The 20,310-nt window shown below is 41.1% G+C and overlaps 1 protein-coding gene across 2 annotated transcripts in view; it reads left to right on the forward strand.

Moving 5' to 3' along the window:
- LOC128382231 (partitioning defective 3 homolog) overlaps nucleotides 1-20,310 on the forward strand; it is a 349,665-nt gene that overhangs the window by 208,369 nt on the left and 120,986 nt on the right. For both annotated transcript variants that reach the window (XM_053342215.1, XM_053342216.1), the window contains exons 16-17: nucleotides 6,536-6,722; nucleotides 18,082-18,230. In XM_053342215.1, the coding sequence (XP_053198190.1) occupies nucleotides 6,536-6,722; nucleotides 18,082-18,230 (336 nt within the window). The remainder of the gene's footprint in view (nucleotides 1-6,535; nucleotides 6,723-18,081; nucleotides 18,231-20,310) is intronic.

Consider the following 20,310-nt stretch of genomic DNA (forward strand, 5'->3'; position numbering starts at 1 on the left):
TTGAATCTAGCTTTGTTGTTTCACATTACTGCAGCATATCTCTGCCCAACCTGTAGGTGAGTGTGAAGGTCAGTAAGTCTACATTTACAGTCTGATATTGGGTTCATATGATATGATAGATTCATGTTTGTCTCTGAAACAGAACACGTGGAATTTGTATGAATGATGATTACAGCCCAAAGCGTAAAGCATTAAGTATGACCTCCAGACCTCCACTTTATTGAAGGTCTAATAAGATATATAGAGTAGAGTCGCTGTATATATTAGTCATGTGTGTGAGGAAATGTACTGTACATAAATTATACTGCAACTTTATACCATTTTCCAACTTTGCCCTTTTCTTCCTTCTCTCTAAGCTTTTTTTTTCCACTTATTGCATTAGAGGACGACTTGTTAGGTATCTGCTTCTGACCTCACACCCCACACAAGCTGTAGAGGAATCAAACTGCTCAGACTACAGTATCTTTTTCCTTCAGTGTGGGTGAGCCCCTCTTGAGCTTTAGCCAACATAGCGGGTTGCTTGTGTGAAAAGGTTGAGATGGTTTGAAATTATATTCCCTGAAATGGCATTTAAAAGCTAAATAACAGGCTTGGATAGCTGGGCGCCTCTTCTTTCAACTGTTCATGGGGTTGAACTCTGCAGAAGGAAAACCTTTCAGACTCGTCAAGGTAATATATGCCAGATACGTGGTTAGTAGGGTTTGATGATGTATATTAGATCATCTTCGCCAGTAATGATGACATCTTAGTCTGACATCCATAGCTGATATGTTTTTATAAGCATTAAGCTTTTCACCAAATTAGTTTTCCTATAATAACAATAGGTGTAATTCATCAACCCCCCCCCCTCCCCAGGACTGTTTTCTTAGTGGTCCATGGAAACCACAGATTAACTCCACATGTCTCTGTCGGCCTCGGTTGAGTCTCATTTTTTCCGTATGGAAGTGAGACACTGTCATCCAGCCAATCAACTAAATGTTGATCAATCGCATTGACGAGGAAATCCCTCGTGGTACACGGTGGACCGCTGTAAGGAAACAGCACTGGTGTCCCCTGGTGAGCGTAAGGCTTTGGTTTCCACCAGCGTGTACTTAGGGTGATTACCTGCTGCAATCCATGTATGGGTCTGATAGCTGTGGCAGCATGGATCAACTAATGATTCCTCCTCCAGTCAAATCAATAGGCCAAAGTGTCATAGAAAAAGAGAGTGGGAGAGAGACAATGAGACAGCATCAGGGAGGAGAAGAAAGTACGAGCGACAGAAATGGAGGAGAAAGGTTCAGTGGAAAGAAGATGGAGTGGGGTTATTAGTATGACCTCTCACCTTCCAGCTCAATGTTTCAATGGGCGACACTTGGTCAGAAAGTAGAGACAGAGGGGAGAATGAAGCTCCGGATCCATTTGGATGGATGTAGCCAGGTGGCCTCTGGTGCCAGGTAGCTCATCTGTCTCTGTCTGCACTCTCTACCAGAGGGAGGAAGAACATCTCCGCTTTAATATCATGGAGCTTCCACATGCTGAGCATGGGCCGGCCAGAGGGCTGCGAGTGCTTGAAGTGTCGGGCCTGATGAGCATGACTACAGTATGGTGTTCCATACACCGCATAAATTGGAACAAATTGTTTTAGCGATGTTGTGTCTATGAACCACAGCAGCAATTACTATTTTATGTCGAAACATTAAAAATAACAACCGCCTTAATCACTTTGACTTTAACATGTTTCAGCTGATCCTGTTTAGCCACCACATTACAACACTATCTACTACATTACAACACTATCTACTACACAGTTAAAACCCCGCCCGACAACTTGTGTTTGTTTTTTAGCTGGATGGAGACCATAATGGTGGCTGCTTAGGTGGAGGAGAGTGTGCGTCTGCTTCTGTCGGTGTGACTCATGAGAAGCTATCTTTAATACATTAATTACAGTGTGACAAAGGCCACAGTGGTACAATGTTGCCACAGTACGGTAGTCTGTGCTGCATGGATGGGAAAACATGAATCAGAAGGCTTTTTAACAAATACCAAATAGCCCCCTTTGTGAAGGAGCCAGGGTCTGTGAACCATTAATCTGGACTAACATTTATCCCCATGTGACCTCATGTACATGTCTTTTAAGATATGTGTGTGATTCATTTGAGATGTTTCTTTGTTGTTTATTCTTTCTTGAACTTTTTCCCATGAACTGAGAGCATGAAAGGCACCAGTGTATTCAGAACTGTCGAGGTCATCGTGAGCTGAATAACAGCGCTTTGATTCTAGTTGAGATAGCGGTTCTGGGGTTTTGGTGAAAACAGTGATTACATTCACAGTTCTCAGGTTTGGGTGCGTGTTGATGATTGCTGCGGTGCCATTAGGGAAGGGGCGGGGGGGGGGGGGGGACAACTAAGAAGTCAAAAAACAACCTGCTTCAAAAGGAGCTCAGCCTCCTTGCACAAAAAATGATGTAAACAACAGAAAGACTACTCAAAGCACATAAAAGAAGACTACAAAAAAGATGCTGAAAATGTATTCCCTTTTTTAAAAACATTTCATCAGCATTTGTTTGTATTCAGTATCATCACTTCCAAAAGCTGTCTCGACTTTCAACCGACACATATACACCGTCTGTCGATCTGGCTGGTGAAAGCAAGCGAAGTGTCTCTGCTGGTATTGTCACCTGCCCTTTTTTCCCCTCTCTCCGTCACCAACTGCGAGGAGCTGGTAAAAGACAATGGTGTTAAAACAGTGAGTGAGCAGCCCCATCTGCACCTCACTGTGCCAAAACACCACTAAAGGTGCTGAAAAGTCCGTTTGTCTCTTTTCACAACCTGCCTTTTGTCTTTTTGCTTTCCCAGCCCCAGTTTTATGAAGCAGAGAGTCATTTAATACATAAATACACTGTTCCTAAGAGTCATTTCCTTTTAGTCTGTTTGCAGCCTTTGCTGCATCCCTATCTGTGTGTAGTTTCAACTCCTGTGTTTATGTGATCTGCTGCTGCGAGGATCTAACCGGCTCCAGTGTCGTCTGCTCCAGTGTCGCAGTTTATCTGTAATTTTCAGAGCTAACTTGCTTAATGCTACAACGTGAACCTGGAGGTGGGTGGGCTGTGATTTCCCTCTATGCTTATTATGCTGACAGCTGCAGAAAAGCAAGTGGTTTCTCTAATTATTTTCACCTTTCAAAAGCATCAGCACGGCCCTTACTATATCTACCCAAACACCCATTCATCGCCTCGTGCGTGCATGCGTGTGTGTGTGTGTGTGTGTGTGTGTGTGTCCTTTAGCCACTTAGCAAGGAGAAAAGTGGAATGACTTTAATAACTCCTTATCTGGAGAGCTGACCACTTGTTTCAAGAGGTCCTGACTGGAAATATTTCATAAAGCTGGAAGAGTTTCTGATTCAAACTGTGTCCTCTGTTGGGGAAAGTCTGCTGACATGAGTGAATGTAAAGTTATTATGGGTTATGTATTGTCTTTAAGAGTTTGTGTTGTTAATGCAAAGAAAGTCTGGTGTGTTGTGCATTTGATACGCACTCTAAACCTTCTACAGCACATCCTTAAAGGAAAGAGCAATTCTCATTCTAGTAGTAGGCCTTGTGTATGTCTTTCTCAGCTCGCTACTGTAGTGAAATACACAGCGTCGCTGATGCAACCGAGAGGTAACTCTACCTAACAACTGAAGAAAAACAAAGGCGAGTAAAGAACGGCCCCTGTGGAAACACATCCGAAGGGCATCTCTTATTGACTCTGCAGCACTTTTACAAAACTAACACTGTTTTGAAGACAAAGGAGAGAGGTGTTGAATTTTGAAAGAGAGCGTGTTCGGTGCAGGTGGAGAAGTGACTCACAGACATTGAGCAAGGACTCTGAGGACAAACCTAGACTATTATAATGAGCATAGGCACACAAAATAATGATGTATACAGAATGAATATAAATAGACTGTAGATGCTGCAAACAATGTACATGTTAATGACCAGGGTTGGGAAGGTTACTTTGGAAATGTAATAGATTAAGGATTATTAGCTACTCTATTTTTAATGTGATAAGTAATGTAACTATTTCAATTACTTGAAAGTAACATAACTTATTACATTTGATTACTTCTCTAAATGTCTAACAGATGTTTTCAGCTGTTAAGGTGAGTGTACCCATTCAGCACCAAAATCAGAAACCAAAACCAAAAAGTTCAGGTGTTTTTCATGGATACTGACATGATTTATAAGGGAGATCCTTTCTTATAAAGCAACATTTATCTCTCATTAGATCATGTAGATTTTGTAATATAAAATAAAGATATTTTATTTAAAAAAAGTCAAAAGTCTGACATGGGCTTAATTGGTAGTGTGACACCATTTAAGCCCATGTGTGCTCTAAATAAGCCCATGTTATGATTTATTTACTAAATATAAAAACGTACTGATTTTTGATTTGAAGAATTAAAAAATTAGGAAAAAGCCCAAAGGAGCAAAATCTTAAAGCGCCGACTTCAGATGTAACCTACTTTGTAATCATGAACATTTTCATAAGTAACTGTAATTTATTGACACATATTTTCTCAGTAACTGTAATAGATTACAGTAACATTTATTTTGTAATTAAATTACGTAATGCTGTAAAATGTAAGTAGTTACTCCCCCACACTGATAATTACTAAGTACTGATGACTATATTGTAGGCTGTTAAAAAATAGCATGTATCTATTTTTCCAAGAGCTAGATAATGCAATAAACTAAGTTATATATCATAATTAATGAAGTTTAAAAATGATCACAATATGATTACTGGTAGATGATAAATGATGAATATACAGTAAAATGCCCAACTATAATTGAACTCCTAACTACTCAGCGTGTGAGGCTGTGCTCGGTCTGACAGACTTCCTGGAGTGTCCTCACTGTCATTACTCTAGTCCTGCTGATTTACTGTACGGGGTGAATTCAATTACCCATGGTCCTCTGTCACGCTGCCCAAGTGAGAAATAGCCTTCATTTTACCTGTACGGGCGTTGGCAGCCATCTTAACTGGTTCAGATGAGCAGTCTATAGACAAAAGGGTGAGGCTTTCAAAAAAGAATCAGTTAACAGACGCCTAGTTTTCCAGTCACGAGGCAGCAATAACAAGAACGCAGCAGAAATGCAGGTGTGAAGCAGCTGCTCTTCTCTTGGATTAGAAGATAAAATAATAAACATCAGACTTGTAAATCTGAAATTGTAAATACATCTGACACTTGCTTTATAATCTGTTTGTTTGGAATATATTCACACAAGGTATAATAAAAAACTCCTTTGTCACACACCACTGATAAGGCTTCAGACATATATGACAAATAAGTCAGGAATGCACTTCACTCCATTTCTCTTTGTTATTTGACTTTCAGTGCACTTCGGGGAGGACCTTTATAAGCCCGCTGGGGTTTCCTTCCTCTGCACAGCTGTTTTGTATCTTTTTGTTTTTCTTGTATTTTTTTTTTTTTTACCCGTGCAAATAACCAAACTGAACTCTATACCTCATGGCTGTGTTGATTGGTGCTCAGATGCACTTCCACGCTATGCATTTATCATTCGTCCAGTGCAATGAAATGCCTCGGAGAGTCGCGCTGGAATCCTGCCAGAGTAAATATTGTTGTCTGCTGTTGGTGATTACACACAATTGTTCCTAAGCTGTTAAATTTTGCAAAATGGCTCTCCTCTAATGGAAACAAAAGCAAAGACTGCAGGAAGTTGGGCATTTCTGAAACCTCTTTTTTTTAATGGTAATCAGGTGCGTGGCTGAACTCGGCTCTCGTCACTTTTTTTAATGCATCAACATCTGTATTTAAGTCAGGTGCTGACCAATTTGCAGAGTGAATCTTGCACCTCTGTATTAAACCACTGCTTCCCTTCTCCTGCCCCCTTGGTGCCAGCCACAGCAGCACACTCCCCATTGACTTTGCCTCCTGAGGAGCAGCAAAGGAGAGCTCCTCAGCAGTGAGAGGGTCACGCAGGACAGAATACAGATCAGTGGAGCTCTTCTTCTGCTCATCTTTGTCCTTGTAGAAGAGTGAAGGAGAATGGATAGAACAACTCAGGTCTAAAACTTTCAGCTGACTTAAAATGATGGCACAGTATACTTATCATTTTGTGTCTAGTCCTGTGAGTCTTGATGTGTTTGTATCATACTATCTTGTGGACATTGTATCATCTTTGTTTGCATGCAGCAGTGCAAAATGATACCTGATAAGCATTCTTAATTTACCCCTTTTTTTTTTCTTTTTTTTAAATGCTATTGTCCTTCAGGCATGTCCTGATAGGAACATTTCATAATACGGTTATCTTGGCTAAACCATATTACCATATTATCTTGGTAGTAATTAAAGTAAGATACAATTATGTTTACCAAAACCAATTTTCCCCTGAAATATTTTCCCAATCCATCTTTTTGTTATCAGATGGAAAAAGGATGGATGTTGAAAAATCTTGCGTGTTCATGCGATTTTGTGTTTTATAAAAAAAATCTCTTAATTCCTTTTCTCTCTTTCTTTCTCTCTCTCTCTCTCTCTTTCTCTCTCTCAGGTAACTACCAGCTCTCTCCAACTGTGAACATGCCTCAGGACGACATAGTGATGATCGAGGACGACAGACCGCCCCTGCTTCCGGCCCACCTTTCCGACCAATCGTCCTCCAGTTCCCACGATGACATGGGCTTTGTCGGAGAAAACCCTGTGACCTGGATCCATGATCTTCCCGGTCAGAATGAATGGTGAGCAGTGAGTTGTTACTTACTTTGCGGTAGAGTCAGCTGAATTATTTATAACTTGATGGACTTCAGACAGGCCCTCTGTGGAAGAAAACAGGACGCTTTTTGTATTTTCAGTCACAATGTGCAGATGGTGTAGATTAGCACAGTACGTGTGTGTGTGTGTGTGTGTGTGTGTGTGTGTGTGTGTGTGTGTTCCTGCTGTTCATTGAATCTCAGGATTGTCAATGAGCGATGCATTTCCTAGACTCCAATGCAAAATCAGAGATTCTGCTCTCTTGATTGAATGTTCTGCAGAGAAAATGACAATACAGGAATAAATATGAATGCATTTTCAGTTATAACACTCACAGTACTTGTGTGCAATATGTGTAGAAATCAGTAAACCAGACTGCCTCCTTTAAAAAACCAGGAAATAACATTTCAATACAGCATTTCAAGTTTGTTTTGAGAAACAATGAAATCAGGGCTGCACTGGGAATACCAAATATTTGGGTCCAAGAATGCAGTTGTGTAACACCGTGTGAAAGTATTTGTGTGAATTGGAAGACACACATGTGTGGCTTTGAGTGTATGTGTGTGTTAAATAATGGATGACCCCAGCAGCGGTAGTCAGACTATGAATTTTAAAAAAACTCTCAGGGGCTCGTACAGCACTTCCTCTGCCCCTCCAAACCCCAACCACCCATGGGATTTCAGCACCTCACACTGCAGTCTGAGTGCAGCACCCTCATGATATATAAAATGTGAAGCCAGGGCTCATCATCTTCAATTTCAGAGGACAAAGTCTCTATAGGGACCTGACGGGTTAAGGAAAGGAGCCCCTACAGACCAGAAAGAGAAAAAAAAGACATCCAGACTGCAGGACAGGATATATTTTTATATGCTATATTGCAAGAAAATACAGTATTCCATTGCTATAGTTTTTCAGTGAAAGGCTGCATTTTAACACCGGAAGCTGTAGCCATTCACACTTAAATATACAATCACATACTCTGAAATTATATATGGCATTTCCTGTATGATTGCAGTGTTCAGGAACAGGAAGACGTCAAATCATGTCCTCTTTGTCGTCTGAACAGCTTTTCCACTGAGTGGAGGTTGTTTCTAACTCTTATATTCATTTGTTTTTTTCATTCTTAGTCTGTCTTTTTTTATATATATATATATAAAGATTGTTATTCTCTCTCATGATTGGTTGGTTGATGTCACATGTAATAGCATGCTGCTAGAGAGTTGGAGGTTGTTGTTTTTTTTTCTTTCCAAGGTGAAATGCCGGCTGCCACGAATAGAGATGCTCAACTAATTTATTTATTTCTTCCGTATTTTTATTTCTTTTCCCCGGAGACTCTCTAACCCCCTCCTCTCTCTCTCTCTTTCTCTCATTAATCATGAATGAGTAGATTTGCTCAGCATGCCTGTTGTTCATGTGATGTCAGAGGTTTGTCATAGTGGATTAGGTCTACAGCATATGGCTGAATGGCACTCAGGCCGCACTCCCTCACACACTCTCCATACGTACACACACACATAAACACACATCCGCACGTGCATGACGTGTGCACACAAGGCAGAAGTGTGCTATATACCACTGCCTAGGGTTATGGTGAATAATTCATGTATTCAAAGTCACACACACACATCAGGCACACATTCTCTTTTACTCAAATGCTAACAGCTGCTTAAACGCACTAAGTGTGTATCCTCATACTGACTGACTTACATTGTTTCTCATTTTACTTTTCAAGTGCCCCCAAACATCCACTACTACTACTACTACTACTACACACACACACACACACACACACACACACACACACACACACACACACACACAGACACACACACACACAGAGACACACACACAGAGCATTAACAGGCTTACTGATCCAGCAGGGGATGTGGGTCAGCCAGGCTCCAATGTATTGGAACTGTTACTTTTTAATTAAGCTCTTGCAACAGTGCAGCCAGGGCCCTGTACGTATTGAATATGTATTGTGCAGAGCTGTGAAAGTCTCACCTCTGGCCTCCAGTATTATGCAGCGTTCCTTCCTCATGGGAGACGCCTTACCAAGGCCACAGCTAGAGTGCATACACAAAGCATAAAAATGGCTGGTTAGCTTATAAAATCATTGTAATTCAGACTCCTTCTCTCCGTGTCAAATTCAATTCAAACTTTATGTCTGACTCACAAGGGGGTCTCTGTCTCACAAGAGATTTCAAGATAAAATCACAACAATTCATCATTCTTTTTGTTTTAAAAACAGTTCATATGCAGGCTACCTGAGCAGTGTTTGGGTGAGTACTGAGGTTAGGGCTGGTTAAAGCCTCTATGATGCTGTTCTCTGACTCATCCAAGCGACACTGAAAATTGTACATTAGATTTCTTAGAAGCGCCTCACATGAAGAAACACCAGAGAATACAAACAGTAGACTGGCTCTGTGCCATCTGGGAACATGAAACAGCAACTTCACAGCAAAGATGAGCTGTATACTGAGATATGCAGAACGCTCTAGATAATGAATGTTTTATATTAACAGAACACATGCTACAACATATTGGACTAAGAATAAAATGTATAGTCATCATTCAATTCATCAGTGAGAAAATGCCCAACATATTTTATATTCTTGCATGTCATGAGATGAATATCACACAGGATGAACTAATTTCCTTCCTTCTCCAGTAACCCAGTACTATTAGTGTCCTTTTTTTTCCACCCAGCAGAATTTTAACAAACTCACATTGAACTTTTCCTCTAATCCTTTATTTGCTTTTATTCATTCATATCTTTACTTCAGCACCAGCACTGGATTATGCCGTGCTCACAAACAGAATATTGTACCAGTTGGCTTGTAAAATTGATTTCATCCTGGCTTACCTCTCTATTAATGTAGTGGTAATCAAAAGGTCATTCTAGCATCTGGTAGTGATTATCAAGGAGGAAAATAACTACTTGTGTAAACAAAAATCCATTTAAAAAGAGTGTGTTTTTTTTCCCCTCATTTCTTACTCTATTTTTTTTTTATCATTAAATTTCAACCTTCAACTTCAACCCCTACTATATTTTCCCTTCTTTGTCTTCTCTCCAGCAGCTTACTAGTGACTGATGAGCCCATGTGTAAGTGTGTTAACATGTTTGCCCCCAAGATAAATGATTGTTTTGGAGACAGAAATCCCATCACACACAACACACAGAAATTGACCTACTTTTTTTTTCTTCCTCTTGACATCCCTAGCCAATATCTAATGGGTGTGTATTCTGTATATGTGTGCACATGGTTGCTATGGTGGGTGTTTATGTCTGGCTGCATTAAGATATATGCAGTTTAGTCTTCTTATGCACGTACTTAGAGTTCTCCTGTTGTTAAGAACCATTTTTACACCACACCGGCTTTACAGGCAATAAATGAACCTAACACTTGCTATAAATATTACAACCCAATGCTTTTAGCTCTCACTTAAAATGGTTACGTGCAGACGTCAAACTTGTATTTACTGCTGCTATTACAGACTGTTTTATTAGTTTACTTGATGGGAGCGTTTGGTTAGTGACTGGTTCAATTTTAATCTAGCATCCATGCGGTAAAAACCAACAACCTCCATAGAGACACTTTTGGTGTGTTTAACTCCACAGCTCTGATGTGGTGTTGTGTTTTTCAGCCAGCAGACTGTGGCTGCGTCGGTCCAGTCCAGGATGTCAAGAGTTCAGGGTTAAACAGTGTGTGAACGTCATTCAGGGAAGTGATGGAAAACAGCGTAACCCCCCCACACACACACACACCACCACCCCCGCTCTGTCAGGTTACACCGGATAAATAAAGTTTGTAAATTATCGCTTCATTTGAACGTCGGGGTTCCCAGGCCCCCCCCCTCACATTTCGCGGTGTCTGCCTCCTCCTCCTTCATTAGTGTGAATCCAAAAGCCAAACAGGAAGGCCTGCGTCTAAAATGATTTACAGTAGAAGAGATAAGACACAGTGGGTGATATAATGGCTTTGCAGAATAATCTGGATAAATAAAGGATGAAAGGTTTTTCTCTGAGGAATGGAATGCAGGTCAGTGTCAGAAACACAATTTAGTGTATAATCATGGCGGCTCCTGAAACAAGCACGTTCATCTGAGATTCATAAGGAGTGTTTCAAGTTTTCCACCTGGTTTTCATCCCAGAAGTTGAAAAAGTGCAGTTACTGGATGTGTCTGACCCTCTAACTGGGGTCCCATTCAGTTTCTATTCCTTTGGCCTGCATGTTTAGTATGCAAATAATAACTTTTCTTCATATCATTTGTTATAACTTAGGAAATCTTCTTAACTAATAAAATATAAATTAAAGATGTTTTATTAGATGAGTTCACATCAGGTCTCCAACTTTCTGCATTAAGTCTACACTCAAGCACAGAGAGATGAAAAGCCTTAGAGAAGTTTTACCTTTCATTCTGACTGTTCTGCACATTCGCCCACTCCTCTATGAATATTTCCCTTTTACAAAAATGCCGCTTTGGAAGTTTATCAAACGCTCACTCAGATGCCATCAACTTTGTCCCTCAGAAGCAAAAAATAGTAGCTTTTTAAAAGTGTTTTGCAGGCTTGCGTCGCAATGTACCGTCTAAACAAGACAAAACACAAGTCCCTGTGCTCAGGAGAAGTTTGTGAGAGCACCACAAGGAGTGTAAACCCCCTAACAGCACTGAAACAAAGCAACTCAGCTTTGAAGATAAAACTCTGTGAGAGACTGAGAATGTCTCTCCTTCCAACAACTGCACCTCTATGCTTCTTCATGCTGTTTTTTTTCTTTTTTCTGTGAACCCACAGTGGTGTGTTTCTGCTCATTTAGCTGTGTATATTTTCTACACAAAATAAGCCCAACTATAGGAACAGTATGAAAGTCCATTATTTTATCAAAGAAAATGTTACATGATTACATTGATAGATTGTTAAATTTATCATCCTGTCATTAAAATTCATGACAGCATATTATAATGCAGCACCGCTCACATAATTATACAGTACAACATGAGCACAAGGTTACAGTTTTGTCCACATAAATACTATATACTATAACACTAAGTGCATCCGGACTATTTAGCTACGGCTGGTGGACCATATCCAGCTCAGAATCAACCTCTGAGTGGCCCCCACCAAGCTTGAATTAAATAGGCTACTTTAATAGCTAGTTTTGATATTTTAATTGTAATATTATTTAATAAAATTATGAATATAGCAACATTATGTCGTTTTTGCCACCGACAGGCTCAGATTGTTATTATAAGTGACAGTCATTAAGTCATTATGAAAAGGACCTCACAAGAATATAGAAGTTTTAAAATCTGGCCTAATTGAATTTGTGACTACTGCTGAACATTATAATAGATTTTGGCTGTGGTTTTGCAGATGTTATTGCGAGGAGTGTGAACAAAAAGTAATTTAGAGCTTCATTGTTCTTACAGTGTTAAGAAGGCTTCAAATGTTTCTCACTGCTGTTAACACTCCTCATCTCTCAGCTCCAGCACCACGCTGTATCTCTCTAAGTAACAAACATGCAGTTTTCTAATTTATGCGAGGCCATGAGGTGAGAGTGCAGTGTAGTCTGAGTTGGCACTGAAGTGTGGAGAAAGCCAAGGGTTGTCCACAGCATGCCCATCAGTCTGAAGTTTAGGCGGCATTATGCAACATCACTGAGAGCCAGGAACTAACTACTACCAGCTAGCCCGTTGCGCACAGGCTGCTGTTACCATACCAACCACTGTTATCATTACAGCCCTGCATACCACCTGTATTATGATTTTTTACATGCAGGAGCAAAGACAGTTTGCACCATTAAAATCAGAGGATGCAGAGAATGGACACCTCTGATATGATTAATATGGTGCAGTTTATTAAATGATGGCATACTGATTGTATGAGTGATATGATTGCATGTTTGTCTATGGGAAGGCTCTGCAGGATTAATAAGATTTAATATCAGCACAAAACAATATTTCAAAGATGCAAACCATTCCAAACATATTGAGATTGCATCCTGAAGCACTTTTTAACTCACCATTCATACCTCCACTAATATTTAAAAACTAAAAAAAAAAACTATTTCAAAGTTTAATTAACATTTTGATTTAGTTTAATTGAAATGACTTCATGGTCCATATGCTGTAAAACTTATCCAAAATCTATTGGCTGGTTCAGGGTGTGTGATGGACTGAGAACAGCAGGTGAAACCTCCTTACAAATATTTCCCCACTTTAACCACTAGGAGCGCTCTTACAACCCAGTACACTCCAACTGGAGGTCTGGCATCCGCATGGCTTGGACCTCAATCTTGATGTAGCTGACAGAATGGGGGATAGATGTCAATTCTCATTAAGGTGAGAGAGAAGAGAAGTGGACAGCGCGTGAGACAGAGAGAGAGAGAGTGGGAGAAAGAGAGAGAGAGAGAGTACCAGAATGTGTCCTTTTCTGTCTTTGGGAGATGTCACAGGTGGAAACATCATTTCCCAGGCAGCTCTGACACAGTCTGTCAACCAGCAGAGATGGAAAAGGAGTCCAGACAAACACACACACTCACAAACACTCTGCTGCACAGACGCCCTCAGTCTCACGAGTATTTAGATACACATTGGCTGGTAAACAATTTCACAAATTAACATATAAAGTGGAAAAGGTCCACATAGACATGAACAAACATTGCAGGCAGACTGCCTACTTCAGTTGACTCGTTAATAGTCTCTATCATCAGTAATGTAACTAAGAATCATGAGTGCCCTATTAAGAACATGTGTTTTTCTCATCAAACTATCAGAATAACCTCAGCCCTGTAGTGCCTGTACACACACACACACACACACACACACACACATGCAGTATTCCACTAATCTCAAATGTCAGTTTAAGTTGGTGGTTATTTTAATACCAGGTAGTGCTCATTTTTACACACACGCACACGCACACACACACATAAATAGCAGGCATTTCTTTTTCCTTAAATGCTAATAGTCTCCTCTAGCTTCATGAATATTTATCATGTCTCAGTGGTGCGCCATCGCTACAAGCGTGTCATACATGCTCCCGTTTCTGTGCTCACCTTGAGTGTGTTTATATACCGCTTCCTGTGTTGTGCACTGTGTGGGTGTGTGTGCCATACACCGCTTCATTTTGACAGGGGTGCAGGTGAATCTCAGCATGAGTGATGCCAAAGCAACCTGCACACACATGCACACACACACACACACACACACACACACACACACACACACACACACACACTCACACACTCAAAACACACAAACCAAAGTATCTCTTTGCCTGGTCTCTTGTCAGTCGCTCTCCCAGTCTGGAGAAGTCGATGCAGCAAAACTTAATTTAAGCATTCGTACACAAGGCAGGGAATGAATGAGGAGGTCATCACAGGATTCAGCAGACGGACAAAGAGGTCTTAATTGATCTTGTTTCACTCCCTAACTGTCTCTCGTTGCATCTTCATCACAATTAAAAGGAGATTACAACTAATCACAGGTGCAGCTGCTGCTGCTCTGTGTGGCACCAATGAAACCGTTTTATTTCAGTGTTTATGTCAAATGTTTTATTGGCTCAATTATCTGAGTGGAATAAAACGAAGACATCCTTTTTTACAATAAGAAAACTAGCAGAGATGAAAGATGTTGAGGCTTTCTCCTCTGAAATGTATAGAATATTTAGAGTATGTAGTGGCTGCTGGTGCAGACGCCAGCAGTACAGCCCTCTGCACTGACTTCTCATGGAGGGCTTTATGCAATGATTGAAGGCAGCTTCAAGCTGTCTGGCCCAGTTATGCAACCATGCGGTCAACTGAATCGCCCCTTCCAAACCTCAGAAGGACCATTTAAGAAGCACCTTACCAGGCATTTGCCCCCTCTCTGAGGCATGGAAACGAATGAACAGAACCCCCTGCTAGTCGATCAAACCGAGCTGCACTTTTTATAAAAGAAGTTCGATGCTTTGAGACTTACTGTTCTTAAATGAGAGTGAGAAGAGAGTTGTGAAAAAGAAGTAAAGGAAGTTGGAGGGGAAAAAAAAGTCACAGGGGTAAATTGTGAGCACGCAGGGCTTTTAGCACACACCACTTAGCAACAAGGCCGATGTGCAGTCTGACACATTTAACTTCCTGCAAGGGAGACGGAGACAGGAACAAGTTGATGTAAATGCAAGTTAAAGCTGTGGATTTGCCTGTGAGCAATCCTCAGCGCTAGTTAATTTTAGATGATGGGAGGACTTTGAATGAGAAGGAAAGCATCTGCTCGAAATGGTGGAAATTGCTTTTAAACACCGCTTAAAGAAGGAGAGATGAGAGAATGTATTATCCAAATGGATCCGGCTCACTATTAGAGATAGACCAGAGGCGTGGACCGGATGGATGGCCTGAGGAAGAAATGGTGTCACTCTACAGTTTACACAACTTGTCTTTGAGGAGTTCACATGGTCAAGTCATTTCTTATTTCAATCTGTCAAACATATTTTTCATTGAATTTGTGACCAAAGCGAACAATGAAATGGTCATCCAAGTCCAGTGCTGGTTTCACCTTCATAGTCTCAGTCAGTTAAAGTTACTTTAATTAGCTTTTTTTCCTCACTTAGCAGGCTGTGTCAGAAAGCAACTGTATAAGAGCAGAAATACTTCCACAGGAGTATCTCATTACAATGAGCACTCCTATGAGGAAATTAATAGCCAGTTGAAAGTAAATGCAAGATCTGTAATTGAGTGCTGTATTTCTATTAATGGCCTCTGGTAGCTGTGAGTCTTTATGTGCCAGCTTTAAGTAGACTTGAAGTTGAATGTCGGCCTCAGTCTTGCTTTAGTTAGAGTAACACACTAGGTGCATTAAGCTTGCATTGCTTTTTAACAGGTGAAAAAGCTGTTTAGATGTTTTAGTTTGGCAAAAGTTTCTCTGTCAACTTGTAACAATACTTTATTACAGGTACAAATCCTGCAAGTTTAACTTAGCTTTACTTAGTACTTACTTTGCTAAAAGTACAGAAGTAGCATTATTCAATCATATATAGTTTTATACTATATTATTTATGCTTGTTTTAAGTGTACTGTCTGGTTGTCTTGTGTTGCATGTGTAGCCTCCACTTGGGAAAAAAAAGAAATATCATCAGCAAATAGTATTAAAAGTAAATTTTGCATAATAAGTAGGATATACTGTATTATTACATGTGTATTATATTATATTTTTGGACTATTTTTACTGGTACGTTAAGTGGATGCCTCTGGATCTGACTTTATATAGTTGTAATGTAGTCCATAGCAACGCAGCTTAATATATATAAACTCATTAGTTTTCTATGTAAAAAGACCTTTTTAGGGCTTGTTAAAGGAGATTTTAAAATAAAACAATACCAGAGAGGAACATCACTCTGTTTGAACTATTTAGAGCTCAAAGACATATGTTACCTGTGATGAAGGTTCACAGCTTGGAGTCACGTGGAAGTAAAGTGTCACAAGTTAAAAAGGTGTGGAGCCAGTGGTGTACAGGGTCACTCTTTAAATAGTCATGGTGATGTCCACAGAGAGCTTAAGTGCAATTTCCAACAGCAGATACCTCTGGCTTAGAGGGGTGCTCAAACCAGCACTATTGTCAGAGTCTCTCTTTTGTCTCACCTGGATCCCCAACCTGGATATTTAGTTATCGCTCTGTGTGATCCAAACTAAAGCACAGGCAGTATTAAAATGGGCAGCAGCTTAAACCAACAGATCTGATGTCCTACAGAGTGAATTTGCACCACTGCTAGGCCGTCCCTTTGAACTTCACTTTCACTGCCAACAGAGTTCTCACTGTTTTTTGCTCAGACAAGCTGGATTCCGTTCCTCTCCGTAGTCGCCTCTCACAAATGGTCACGCCCTCGCCAACTCTCTGTACCTGTGCGACAGAGGTGTGCATGATCGCACCTGCCGGCTTCTCACTCAGTCTATGTTTTTATGCGTGTTCAATTGGCCCAGAGACACCGCGCCGGCGAGAGAGCGAATGAAATCTAAATTCCGGGGGCTGAAAATACGTCCTTTCTTGCCTGCGCCGTCTCAGTCACGCTTCGACAGATGACATTTGTGGAGACGGGGAGTGGGGAGAAGAAAAAAAAAAAGAGGGGCTTTCGAATGATGAGAGGAGAAAAGCAAGGGATGATGAATAAATGAATAATACATCTGTGCTGTCATTCCTCTCTTCCTGCTCCACCTCCCACTCTCTCTTCTCCTGTGTCAGCTGGAGTCGGTCCTGGGAGGCAGGCTGATTTTAGTCGGGATTGTCAGGTATGGTCGACAGCAAAAGTGACATGTTGACGCTGTCCCCTCTGCAACACGTGAAGCAGCTCTTTAGTTAAACGGGGTTGACAACCTAAATCAGAACTGTTTACATACAAACAAGTGCCAGCAGGTCTGCAGTTGCTGTTTAGCCATATTACAAATAGTGAAGGATACTTAAAGGAGCATCTGCTTGGAGAGGATACTTTGAGATGCATAACATCAGCCAAGGAAGAATAAAAGCTTTCCATCTGCAGCTTGCATTTCTTATGTGGCTTTGAAATTTCCATCCTAAGATTCAGGTGTATCAGTGTCCTTAAGGAACTCTAGAGGTACCAATACAAAGAAACCCTAATGAACATAATGTACGATCATCAACAGAACAAAACAAATAGTGACAGTGTCCTCTCATGCATGCAAGCGCTGCACACCCCACCCCCTTCTTCTGTGTCTCCTTAAATGGCAAGATGGTCTCACCTTAATTGTGAATGTACTCTTTTTGCATGCAAATACCATCGCCCCCCCTTTCTCCCAACCTCCGTTTCCCCACTCCCCTCCGATTTTCAATTAAGATCCAGACAGAGATAGAGGATCTCAAAGGTAAAGCGCTATGGTGGGCCGGTCCCTGCCGTAGCTCATATGAGAGGGGGGTGGAGAGTGGGGGTGTGGGTTATTGAGTGGCCGTGACCCCCAGAGCACACTCACCTCACCTCACCAGGGTGGGGTGGGGGGGTGGGGGGCTGGGGTATCACATAAGTTGAATTGCGGCGGTGTCCTCAACCAACCTGGCAGAGGCGGAGGTGTCCTTGATTAGAATGCTCATTGAGATGAAGGATTGAAGGTGATTGTGTGTATGAATGGTCATTATCTGATAATAATAGTATTTTGGGATGAGGTTTTGGAGGGGATGTATGAATTTTAATAGGTAGATTATCTCACCCATTTATTATTAGGATTTTTTCTTGATGTAGATTGCAAAATATAGCTTTCATCAGATAATCTTGGGATCAAAGGTCGCATTTTCTATGTCATTCAGCAACATTGTAACACTTTTCTGCCTCTGTCTCTCTTATTTCTTTCTTATCACCTGCAGCTCACTCAGTGCAGACGTTGACGCCGACGGTAGCTTCCAGAGGGAGGGCTTCGGCCGCCAGAGTATGTCGGAAAAGCGCACCAAGCAGTATGAGAGTCCTGCTCACCTGGATATCGTCAAGACACGCAAGTCTAAGAGCATGGATCTAGGTAAATGTTGTGCTGGTTTCAAACACATGCATGAAGTCAAGAGTGTGTGATTAAAGGATAATTCCTGTTATGATCTTACTCAGCAAATTAGAGAGAGATCTGGGAACAAAAGTACTAAAAAAACAAAAAAGCAGGTGAATAAACATGAGCGGAATTATCCTTTAATTTCTGGAATCACAGCCGAATCCAACTGTAACCCGTGATTCTGTGAAGCATTTAATTTTGCTCACCTTTTTCCGGCTGTCTGAGCAAAAGCACAAAACCGGGGAAATGGAGACAGTCGCATTTAAAAACAGAATGCCCACCAAAGCATGCACACACACACACACACACACATACACACACATATCAGTCCTGTCCAGCCACCACGTCTCCCCTTCTGGCCCTCCCATGGCCCTGTGTCCAGTGGAGCATGGGTACAACACACAAAGACAAAAGCACAATGGCCTCTTTAGTGACTGTCTAGGAATTTGAAGGCCGGTGAGACACATGCATGCCTCGTACACACACACACACACACACACACACACACACATACACATACACAAGCACACAGACTGTATCAAGGGAAGGAGATGGTGTGAAGTCAGAGCCTCTCCCACTGAGGCTGAAGCAGACGCTGCCTTCTCTCGGATCACTGGCTAATCATAACAGATAACAGCCAACGCTCCACAGAGCCCAGAGACCTGCAGAAATCTTTCACTCTCCCACAGACTAGTGCAAGTGCGGGCCACTGCATTCGAGCTCTGTGGGGTCCACCTTTCCCTGGATTAGTCCCAGCCCTCAAAAGTTTTTCCACAAAGTGAACCGGACATAAACTTTCAGCGGAAAGTGGAGAAAGATGATAGTTAATCACTGGATAGGTTTCTCCCAGCAATTAGTTGATCTTTTCCATTATGTTCTTAGTGTCAATTGAAAATATAATTGGATATTACAGAGGACAGGAAGTGAGCTAGAGTGGACAGAAAGCGGAGATAGCCCATAGTTGCAAATGCACATTTTATCAATGAGTTAAATCAAAAAAGCTTCTTAATTGTTTAAAAGTGGCGTGAGCATTAAGTTGTCAATTTGATTAGTTCTAGCAAACAACAGTGTTTGTCTTTACTGAGGAGACTACTTGCTCTGTTATTTCTAAGTTCTACTTCTCAAGATCAGTGTGTGTGTGCATGTGTGTGTGTTATTGAATGTAATTCAAAATCTTATTCCCCCTCCACTACTGGCAGGGCTCAATTGAGTTTGAGAAATATTCTGCTGGCAGAAATCCTTGCCAATACAAAATCATAATCCATCAGTGAGAATATCACAGCGTTCGAGATGGTGCGGGGAAATAACTAACTTGTTCCCCTCATATAATATCTAGTAACTGACGTGAGCTCCCAGAGGAGAAACGTTTCAGTCAATATGTGGAGCACAAACTCTAGAGTCTGTGTTCAAAAAAAAAAGAAAAAAAAAAAGAAACCTAATGTCACGTTCCAATTATCTGAGAGGCGCACACTGCTATAACATGGTGATTATTTTAATGAAATTATTACATCAAAGCCACACAATGAAAAATGGCCTATGGGTAACGTATAATAGAGTTGGAAATTAAATGAGCTAAAAGAACATAATGCCAGCGTTTACCTTTCAGCTGTCACAGTTGGACATTGTGGTTTGTCTTTAAAAGTTAGGTGAAGAAGCAGGAGTAAGCATACCTCTCTGCATTTCATTAACACTTTAATAAAGCTGCTCTGTGCTTCCACGCTACATCAACTAAACGCTTAACACGCTCAACAATGCTATCCACTACAAAGTCTAATTTTCTGTTGTCGCCAGGTTTTTTTGTTTTTTTTTTGTCCCTCCTTTTTAAAAAAAAATCGTGTTTCAGGTGCTCCCAAATCACATCAGCAGATGGATTTCATGACTTTAAAGCCCATCGTTGTTGAAATATGCTAAACCAGTCAGACACCCCGCGGTTCAATTCCATTTAGATTGGGGAACAAGATTGAGCGAGGTAAGGGAAAGGGAAGAAAGAGACGTGAGGCGCCACAGCTGGCAGTAATACCTTAGCGCATTCTCACCACTTTGCCTCGTAAGTCTG

This window comes from Scomber japonicus, chromosome 21, assembly GCF_027409825.1.
Source record: "Scomber japonicus isolate fScoJap1 chromosome 21, fScoJap1.pri, whole genome shotgun sequence".
Lineage (NCBI taxonomy): Eukaryota > Metazoa > Chordata > Actinopteri > Scombriformes > Scombridae > Scomber > Scomber japonicus.